General features: G+C 33.9%; 1 protein-coding gene across 1 annotated transcript; it reads right to left on the bottom strand.

Moving 5' to 3' along the window:
• Positions 1-1,206: 1,206 nt before the first annotated feature.
• LOC142219404 (cAMP-dependent protein kinase catalytic subunit 2-like) lies at positions 1,207-7,419 on the bottom strand. Its single transcript, XM_075288403.1, has 6 exons — positions 7,339-7,419; positions 7,110-7,282; positions 6,820-7,049; positions 6,597-6,762; positions 1,906-2,183; positions 1,207-1,482 (listed from the first exon to the last, which is right to left on the bottom strand). Exons 1-6 carry the CDS (start codon positions 7,370-7,372, stop codon positions 1,266-1,268), a joined length of 1,098 nt encoding a protein of 365 aa, XP_075144518.1. The 5' UTR covers positions 7,373-7,419; the 3' UTR covers positions 1,207-1,265.
• Positions 7,420-10,250: the final 2,831 nt, after the last annotated feature.

Genomic DNA, 10,250 nt, shown 5'->3' on the forward strand with positions numbered 1-10,250 from the left:
GTTCGATGTGTTACAAACGGAATGACAAAGTTAATATCCCCCCATCCTATGGTGGAGGGTATACAAATGGGAAAATTTAAATCTGAAGCAATTTTAAGAAAACTTCGCAAATGTTTATTTATGATTTATCGCTCGATATATAAGTTTAGTTATGTATTAGAAGTTTAGGAAAATTAGAGTCATTTTTACAACTTTTCTACTAAGCATTGGCGATTTTACAAAGAAAATGTTGGTATTTTGACCATTTTTGTCGGAATCAGAAAAACATATATATGGTAGCTATATCTAAATCTGAACCGATTTCAATCAAATTTGGCACGCATAGCTACAATGCTAATTTTACTCCCTGTGCAAATCGGAGCAAATCAAGTAAACCGGAGTAAAAGATTGGCCATATGGTCATATGAGTGTAAATCGGGCGAACGATATATATGGGAGCTATATCTAAATCTGAACCGATTTCAATCAAATTTGGTACACTTGACTACACCAAATTGGGGTAAAATTCTGGCTTCTGGGACCATATTAGTTCATATCGGGCGAAAGATATATATGAGAGCTATATCTAAATCTGAACCGATTTCAATAAACATTGGCACACTTGACTATAGTACTAATTGTTCTTCTTGTACAAAATTTTTAGCAAATTAGGGCGAAAGATATATATGGGAGCTATATCTAAAACTGAACCGATTTCTTCCAAAATCAATAGAGTTCTATTCTGACCCAAAATACATACTTGTGCCAAATTTGAAGTCGATTAGACTAAAATTGCGACCTAGACTTTGATGACAAAAATGTGTTCACGGACAGACGGTCATCGCTATATCGACTCAGGGACCGATCCTAAGCAATATTGCCAAAGACACCATATGTCTATCTCGACTCCTTCTGGGTGTTGCAAACTATGCACTAACTTATAATACCATGTTCCACAGTGTGGCGCAGAGTATAAAAACAATGTATTTTGAATTTTGTTTAATACAAATGCTAAATATGACTTAAAAAAAATTCAAGCATGACGATTTCTTTAAATTAAAAATGCTTTGCCCAGATTCGTGTTCCAAATTTTATGAGAAAATATTATTTTAACGAAAATTGTACTAACATTGTGTAAATTACTTGTCTTAAAATTTAGTTTGTATAAACTTTCATATTAAGGCAATATATTTTTTTTTTTTTTTTCAAAATAGTAAAATATTTTATTCAAGTGATCAACACAAAGCGTATTTATAAAATGAAGAAAATTATTGAATATTTTGTAATTAAAAATCGGCAAATAAGTCAGCATGACGATTCGATTTTGAACGGTGCAATGGCTTAGCATGAGGAAAACGATCAAAATTTGACAAATCTTCCATATTGGCCACTTTCGGTATGAAGGGAGCAGGAATTTCTTGATTAATCATGGCATACCAGTTAACATGTTTAAACCACATGTGATTTTTAATGTCCTTATTACCATTGGCTAAATTTCCAAATCTTAAAAATAATAGAAAATTCGATTAAAATGCATTTGCCGTAAACAATAATGGTGGACCGAGATTAGGTAGATCTGAACAAGAATATGCTTAGATTGAGTTCGAAAGGGTGAAAGTGTGCTTTAACAAAATTTTTGTTTAAATTATAGATATAGGAGGTCAATTGCATTTTTTTTATCAATAAGTGCTGCATAATTCTATGTTTAGATCAATTAAAAACAGTCTGAATGGCGTGTCAAAATATGTGCTTAGCTTTGAAATACCGAAAAATACCTCCGGCGTTACCGGGATGAGATAAATCACCGATGTGCTAGAATTGATGCAGGCGTGGTAAAAAATCATAGCACGATAACTCTCAAGAGTAAGTGCACTACCATCAAGTGTCCACCATTAGGGTTTATCAAACTACACGTAACATTTTTACCTTTTAGATAAATCCACCTGTAATAGATGATCGATTAAATCTTTGAATGAGGCACTGAACGCTATTGGCATTTTGTATTCTCCGGCACATATTTTATTGTACATCACCATGATATTTTTATTATAAGGAGCAAATGGTGAACTACCCGCTACCAATTCATACAATAGAATACCAAATGCCCACCAATCGACACTTTGGCCATAGGGTTTAGATAGAATTATTTCGGGAGCCAAATATTCTGGAGTGCCACACAATGTTAATGTACGGGTTTCAACTCTCTGTAAAAAAAAAAAAAACAAAGCACAAGAAGTATATACGGTCGTAAGTTCGGCCAGGCCGTATCCTATGTACACTGAAAAATTGATTCCGAGCCAAAGAAGCGGAGAATACAAGTATGGATACTTTTAAGACACAATTCTCTTTTAAAATTGGGTTTTGCGTACTTGCTTCTAGGAAGCAAATTTTAATTTTTCGCCTTTTCAGCTGTTTTTCTTCATATGCTATCAAAGTCCTTTAAATACGAGTTAACGACAGCTTTATTTTCCAAATTAAGACTCGACTTACAATAAAAATTATGCTTTGTTTCAAGTAAAAAACGTCTTTAAAATAAAGTGTTAAAAAACATGTCCTATATTAGAACGATTTTTTGCTTTGTAGTCAAGATGCAAAAAGGCAACAAATTTAATGACAATTTCATTAAATTTAAAGAATTTTTCTGAATTATTAAAGTCAAATTAACCTTAGCCCAAACATTTTTTCTTTCATGTTATGATACCCATTTTTAAGTGAAATCACTCAATTATAAGGACAATACGACTTCATTGAAAGGTTTGTCGACTTTTGGACAAGGAAAAAAACTTTCTATTAGACAAATGTGTCTTCCATGCTAAGCAAAATTTGCATTCGTATTTTAAAGACATGAAATCTTTGACCTCACAACAATATTTTTTTCAGTGTACCCTCCACCATGGATGGCCGATGGCAAGGCATCTTAAAACTTCTTAACATCATCTTCTTAATTGTAAGATAGTCCATGCGGGATATATAGTAGACAAAAGAAAGGTCGATTAAATACGTATATATTCAGTTCTTGACCGGTATATATAGCGAAGAAATAATTACGAACCGATATGAACTTTTATGAGGTAATTATAGGGCCAGAATTGAAATATGGGGGTCGCTTTTGATGGGGACTATATACAATTATGAACACGAGTCTACCAAAAATGGTCGATTTTTTACTGTTTAGTAGATAAGTAGAATTCTTGATGTTTTTGAAGATTTTGCAAAATATTCCTCTCCAACTATGAAATGCTTAAATTTTTTTTATACCCTGCTCCACACTGTGGAACAGGGTATTATAAGATAGTACATATGTTTGCAACACCCAGAAGGAGACGAGATAGACACATGGTGTCTTTGGCAAAAATGCTCAGGGTGGGCTCGTGAGTCGATATAGCGATGTCCGGCTGTCCGTCTGTCCGTGAACACATTTTTGTAATCAAAGTCTAGGTCGCAGTTTTAGTCCAATCGACTTCAAATTTGGCACAAGTATGTGTTTTGGCTCAGAATAGATCCCTATTGATTTTGGAAGCACTCGGTTCAGATTTAGATATAGCTCCCATATACATATTTCGCCCGATATGGACTTATATGGCCCCAGAAGCCAGAGTTTTACCCTAATTTGCTTAAAATTTTGCACAAGAAGAACAATTGGTACTACAGTCAAGTGTGCCAAATTTTATTGAAATCGGTTCAGATTTAGATATAGCTCCCATATATATATTTCGCCCGATATGGACTAATACGGTCCCAGAAGCCAGAGTTTTACCCCAATTTGGTTGAAATTTTGCACAGGGAGTAGAATTAGCATTGTAGCTATGCGAGCCAAATTTGGTTGAAATCGGTTCAGATTTAGATATAGCTCCCATATATAGCTTTCGCCCGATTTACACTCATATGACCACAGAGGCTAATTCTTTGCTCCGATTTAGTTGAAATTTGGCACAGGGAGTAGAATTAGCATTATAGCTATGCGTGCCAAATTTGGTTGAAATCGGTTCAGATTTAGATATATCTCCCATATATATCTTTCGCCCGATTTACACTCATATGACCACAGAGGCCAATTTTTAACTCCGATTTAGTTGAAATTTTGCAGAGGGAGTAGAATAAGCATTGTTGCTATGTGTGCCAAATTTGGTTGAAATCGGTTCAGATTTAGATATAGCTCCCATATATATGTTTTTCTAATTTCGACAAAAATGGTCAAAATACCAACATTTTCCTTGTAAAATCGCCACTGCTTAGTCGAAAAGTTGTAAAAATGACTCTAATTTTCCTAAACTTCTAATACATATATATCGAGCGATAAATCATAAATAAACTTTTTCGAAGTTTCCTTAAAATTGCTTCAGATTTAAACGTTTCCCATATTTTTTACTAACATTTTGTTCCATCCTAGTGCATTAGCCGACTTAAATTTTGAGTCTATAGATTTTGTAGAAGGCTATCAAATTCTTCCAGATCGAGTGACATTTAAATGTATGTATTTGGGACAAACCTTTATATATAGCCCCCAACACATTTGACGGATGTGATATGGCATCGAAAATTTAGATCTACAAAGTGGTGCAGGGTATAATATAGTCGGCCCCGCCCGACTTTAGACTTGCTTTACTTGTTTTGACATAACATTTTGACAAAATTTTCTATAGAAATATAAAATTTTGACAAAATTTTCTATAGCCATAAAATTTTGCTAGATTATTTTTGGATCGAGTGGCAGTCGTGATTTTTCTGTGATTGGGGATGGGTTTATTTGGGGGCTATATATAATATAGATCGATACAGGCCAATTTTGGCATGGTTGTTATCGGCCATATACTAGCGAAATGTACCAAATTTTAACCGGATCGGATGAATTTGGCTCCTCCAAGAGGCTCCGGAAATCAAATCTTGTGATCGGTTTATATGGGGGCTATATATAATTATGGACCGATTTGGGCCAACTCTTGCATGGTTATGAGAGACCACATACTAACACCATGTACAAAATTCCAACCGGATCGGATGAATTTGGCTCCTCCAAGAGGCTCCGGAAGTACAATCTGGGGGTCGGTTTATATGGGGCTCTATATATTTATAAACCGATATGGACCAATTTTTGCATAGTTGTTAGGGACCATATACTTACACCATGTACCAAATTTCAGCCAGATCGGATGAAATTTGCTTCTCGTAGAGGCTCCGCAAGCCAAATCTGGGGATCGGTTTATATGGGGGCTATATATAATTATGGACCTATATGGACCAATGTTTGGCAAGGTTGTTAGAGACCATATACTTACACCACGTACCAAATTTGAACCGGATTGGATGAATTTTGCTCCTCCAAGCCAAATCTGAGCGTCGGTTTATATAGCCCCCACGTAAAAGTGGTCCGATATGGCCCATTTGTAATACCATCCGACCTACATCAATAACCACTAATTGTGCTAAGTTTCAAGTCCATAGCTTGTTTCGCTCGGAAGTTAGCGTGATTTCAGCAGACGGACGGACGGACATGCTTAGATCGACTCAGAATTTCACCGCGACCCAGAATATATATACTTTATGGGGTCTTAGAGCAATATTTCGATGCGTTACAAACTGAATGACAAAGTTAATATACCCCCATCCTATGGTGGAGGGTATAAAAAGGAGATTAAATATGTATATATTTGAATTCTTAACCGGTATATATAGGGAAGTCTACAAATATTACAATCCGATATAAACTTTTGCGCGGTAATTAGAGAGCCAGAATTGAAATTTGAGGGACGCTTTATATGGAGCTATATACTCTAATGAACTGATATGGACCAATTTTTGCGTGATTAGGGATCGGTTTATCTGGGGGCTATATATAGCTTTAGACCGATTTGGACCAAGTTTGGCATGGTTGTTATATAATTATGGACCGATATGGATACATTTTTGCATGGTTATTAGAGGCTATATACTTATACCACGTACTAAATTTCAACCGGATCGTATGAATTTTGTTCCTCCAATAGGCTCCGGAGGTCAAATCTAGGGATCGGTTTATATGGGGGCTACATATTATTATGGACCGATATGCACTGATATGAACCAATTTTTGCATGGTTGTTAGAGACCAAATACTAACATCACGTACCAAATTTCTACCGGATTGAATGAAATTTGCTCCTCCAAGAGGTTCCGGAGTTCAAATCTGGGGATCGATCTATATATGGGGGTTACACGTAAACGTGGTCCGATATGACCCATTTGCAATACCATCCGACCTACATCAATAACAACTACTTGTGCCAAGTTTCAAGTCGTTAGCTTGTTTCGGTTGGAAGTTATCGTGATTTCCACAGACGGACATAGCTAGATCGACTCAGAATTTCACCATGACCTAGAATATATATTTTATGGGGTCTTAGAGCAATAGTTCGATGTGTTACAAACGGAATAACAAAGTTAATATACCCCCATCCTATGGTGGAGGGTATAAAAAGAGTAAAAATTCTAGATAGTGCCCAAAAGTATCTTTATTGTAAATTATAAACATATCCCTTGTTTATGATTTACAATGAAGATATTTTTGGGGACTATCTAGAATTTGCATTCTGTTTTTGCAATTCATGTACACTTGTTTAAATTTTTAAAACTTCACTTACTTTGGCAAACCCAAAATCGGTTATCTTCAGATAACCCCTGGAATCTATGAGTATATTTTCAGGTTTAAGGTCACGATATAGTATACTCATATTGTGTAGATATTCTAGACCCATAAAGACTTGAGCAGCATAAAAGCGAGTCTGTTTTTCATTGAATTTTTTCACTCTGAAAATGGGAATCTGTTCAATAACGTCATTAATAAACCCATCTACGCTACCATACTTGCGATGATAGTTGAATAGCTCTCCACCATTTATAAAGGGAAGACCCAAATACAAATGATCAAAATCCTTGCAAGAAAATTCCAAATTTATCAAAAATGGAAAACGTATGGAAGCCAAAACCATTTTCTCACTATGAACATGACGGACTTGTTTCATTTTCACAATAGTATCTTTTATTAAAATTTTAACAGCATTGTATTTACCAGTTTGAACATTTTTTGTTAAAATCTGAAAATGAGACAATGAGATAAGTTAGAGAAACACATTTGTAAAACTCTTCTTTTATACCACACGACCATATGATCCCACACCCAATATGGCTAATTCGTTATAGCCATCAAGTCCAGTATCAGGCGATGGCTTAGGACTATCCCATGTTTTCATAAATTCCTCTCTAAACTTTTCCAGCAAGCTATCATAGTTAATTGTGTTAAGTTTATCCAGCGACATTCTGGTAACTTCTGCATGATATAGAAAAATTATTTAAAATATAATTAAGATAAGGAAAATTACTCACTGATGGAACTAGCAGTAATTCTATCTTCATACATTAGAAATATATTATTATTTTTTTTTATTTTTTTGTCGGAAAAGATTAACTGACGTTTTATTTTGATGTGATTTCAATTAACAATTTTTTATTTTATTTTTAGGGTTCATAGTATGAAAATCATAGGTAAAAGGAAAATCATAAATAAGGAAAGTCTAAAGTCAGACGGGTCCGACTATATTATACCGTGCTCCACTTTGTAGATCTACATTTCCGATACCATCTCACATTTGACAGGTGCTATATATAAAGGATTACATTGCCATATACCGGGATCTCCTTTTATATTTCAGAATTAGAGAACAAAAACATATATTAAACTTTATATTAAATCGATGTTTTGAGTGCTCAAAACTGCACTTATGAATATTGTTTATATACACCGGTGGATCTGGTTACGCTCTTACACCGATTGTCGGTTTTTGTGAAAATCTCATTGTGTAGAAAATTATAACAAAGACTATCATCGTTAAACGAAATACTTGGGTTGTGGTAACCCTTAAATACCTACATAAATCAATTCAGTTAATTATGAACCAATTTTAAACAGTAATTAGAGTGTGAAATTTCAATAGGCTCCAGAAGTAAAATTTGGGGTCGGTTTATATTGGGGCTATTTATAAATATGGACCAATAAGGAACGATTTTTGCTTGGCTTTTAGAGACCATACACTAATAGAAAAAATTGCGTTCCACAATCGTGAACGGCCGGTGACAAAATGAAACGGAAACGTTCACAAAACAATCAAAACGGAATGTTTGCGATTTCGTCCACGGGCGTTCACAATTTCATGAACGGCATTTTTCCTTTTGTCATGAAAAGTCTTAAAATAATCGCTAGACGTTGTTACGACAACTCCACCGGTGGTGCAATGTGCTAAGGCGACTGTTAAATGATATGGTGCAGATAACAGAGGTTCGAGTAACGCACTGAAAAAAAAAGCATACTCGGTTCCAAAGATTTTGTCTTTACTTTAAAAAATTTGGTATTGATTCCGAGCCAAAGAAGCGGAGAATACAAGTAAGGATACTTTTAAGACACAATTCTCTTTTAAATTTAGGTTTTATGTATTTGCTTTTGCTTTCTCAGCTTTTTTTCTTCATATGCTATCAAAGTCCTTTAAAAACGAGTTAACGGCAACTTTATTTTCCAAATTAGGACTCGACTTCCAGTAGAAATTATGCTATGTTTGAAGTAAAAAACTTCTTTAAAATAAAGTTTTGAAAAACATGTCCTATATTTGAACGATTTTTTGCTTTGTAGTCAAGATGCAAAAAGACAACAAATTTAAAGACAATTTCATTAAATTTAAAGAATTTTTCTGAATTATTAAAGTCAAGTTGACCTTAGCCTATAAATTTTTTCATTCATGTTAAGATACCAATTTTTAAGTCAAATCACTTAATTATAAGGACAATATGACTTCATTGAAAAGTTTATCGACTTTTGGACAAGGAAAATAACTTTATTTTAGAGAAATGCGTCTTCTATGCTAGGCAAAATTTGTATTCGTATTTTAAAGACATGAAATCTTTGACCTCACGACAATATTTTTTTCAGTGCGGTAGCGGATTTTTTTTTTAATTTTGTTTATAAATTCGTAACCATTACGTTGTCAGATCATGAACGCTGGTTGTTGTTTTGACAACGCATGGTGTCATTTTTACGTTGTCAGATTGACCCCGTCCGTTCTCAGTTTGACAACACGTGTGTGTTGATTCACTTTCATGGACGGATCGTTTTGAAACGACCACGCCGTTCATGATTTTTTCTATGGGTGTATACTAACATCACCTACAAAATTTCAAACGGGTCCGATGGACAGACATCGCTAGATCGACTCAAAATTTCACCACGACTCAGAATATACACACTCAAAGAAAAAGGTTTACTTGGATCCAAAGATTTTGACCTTCCCTTAAGGATTTTGGTATTGATTCCGAGCCAAAGATGCAGCTTCTTTAAAATGAAGACATCTTTGACGGATCTCCCTGGCTTTAAATCTAGGATAAATAAAATTAAAATTAGATACAGATCTCATTTATCCTCTTTTTGCGATATATTAATAAAGGTATTTATGTACAAACAAATATCAATTTAAAATCCAAATTATGACAAAGTAAAAACAGTTTTCTTAATGCTAAAAAAACTTTAAACCAAAGATGCAAATCCTTAAAATAAGTCTTAGCCTATATTTGAAGCGATTTTATCTTAAATTTAAAAATGCAATGTGTCAGTTGAGTTAAAGACGATTTCTTTAAATTAAAAATGTTTTTCTTTATTGCCTTATTTCAAAGATCTACAACTTCAGCAGATTGACGGAAAATTTCAATATTTGTGTCCTAAATTTAATGAAAAAAAATTTTGAAGCAAGGATTATAAACTTTCATTTAATTAAAATGTCATTATTTTAAAGAATTTTGTCCTTAACTTTGGGTAAATTTCGATTCCTAAAATTTAAGTTGCATAATCTTCCATATTAGGTCAATATTTTTTTCAGTGCACTGGCGATCAACACCGAGTGTATGTCTTGAATATTTTTACTAATAGTACTTTGGAAACGATTAAGTTCCTTTGCGCCAGACTAAATTACCCGTTTCCAATCTTTTATCGTCCAATTCCGGTGAATTTTAAAGCGTTCAAAACTGAGTCGCCAAAAAGGTAAGGAAAATGTTCTTTTTGGATCTTTTTGCCAAATAAATAACTTTTATAATTTTTTATGATTTTTTATGCATTGTCTGAAACGTTTGACCTCAATTATTTAAAAAAAATAGCAATTTTTCTAGAATAGATTTAGCATTTTTCTTCGACAAAATTTAAATAATTTGTAACATTTTATTTATTCTTACTCACTTTCTAACCTATTTGAAGCACACAA

This window comes from Haematobia irritans, chromosome 1, assembly GCF_050003625.1.
Source record: "Haematobia irritans isolate KBUSLIRL chromosome 1, ASM5000362v1, whole genome shotgun sequence".
NCBI lineage: Eukaryota > Metazoa > Arthropoda > Insecta > Diptera > Muscidae > Haematobia > Haematobia irritans.

Coding starts and splice junctions, on each gene's coding strand:
- LOC142219404 (XM_075288403.1), bottom strand. CDS start 7,372: ATGTATGAAGATAGAATTACTGCTAGTTCCATCA. Junction 7,283..7,338: donor AATTACTGCTAGTTCCATCA/GTGAGTAATTTT, acceptor TATATCATGCAG/AAGTTACCAGAATGTCGCTG. Junction 7,050..7,109: donor TGGGATCATATGGTCGTGTG/GTATAAAAGAAG, acceptor TCTCATTTTCAG/ATTTTAACAAAAAATGTTCA.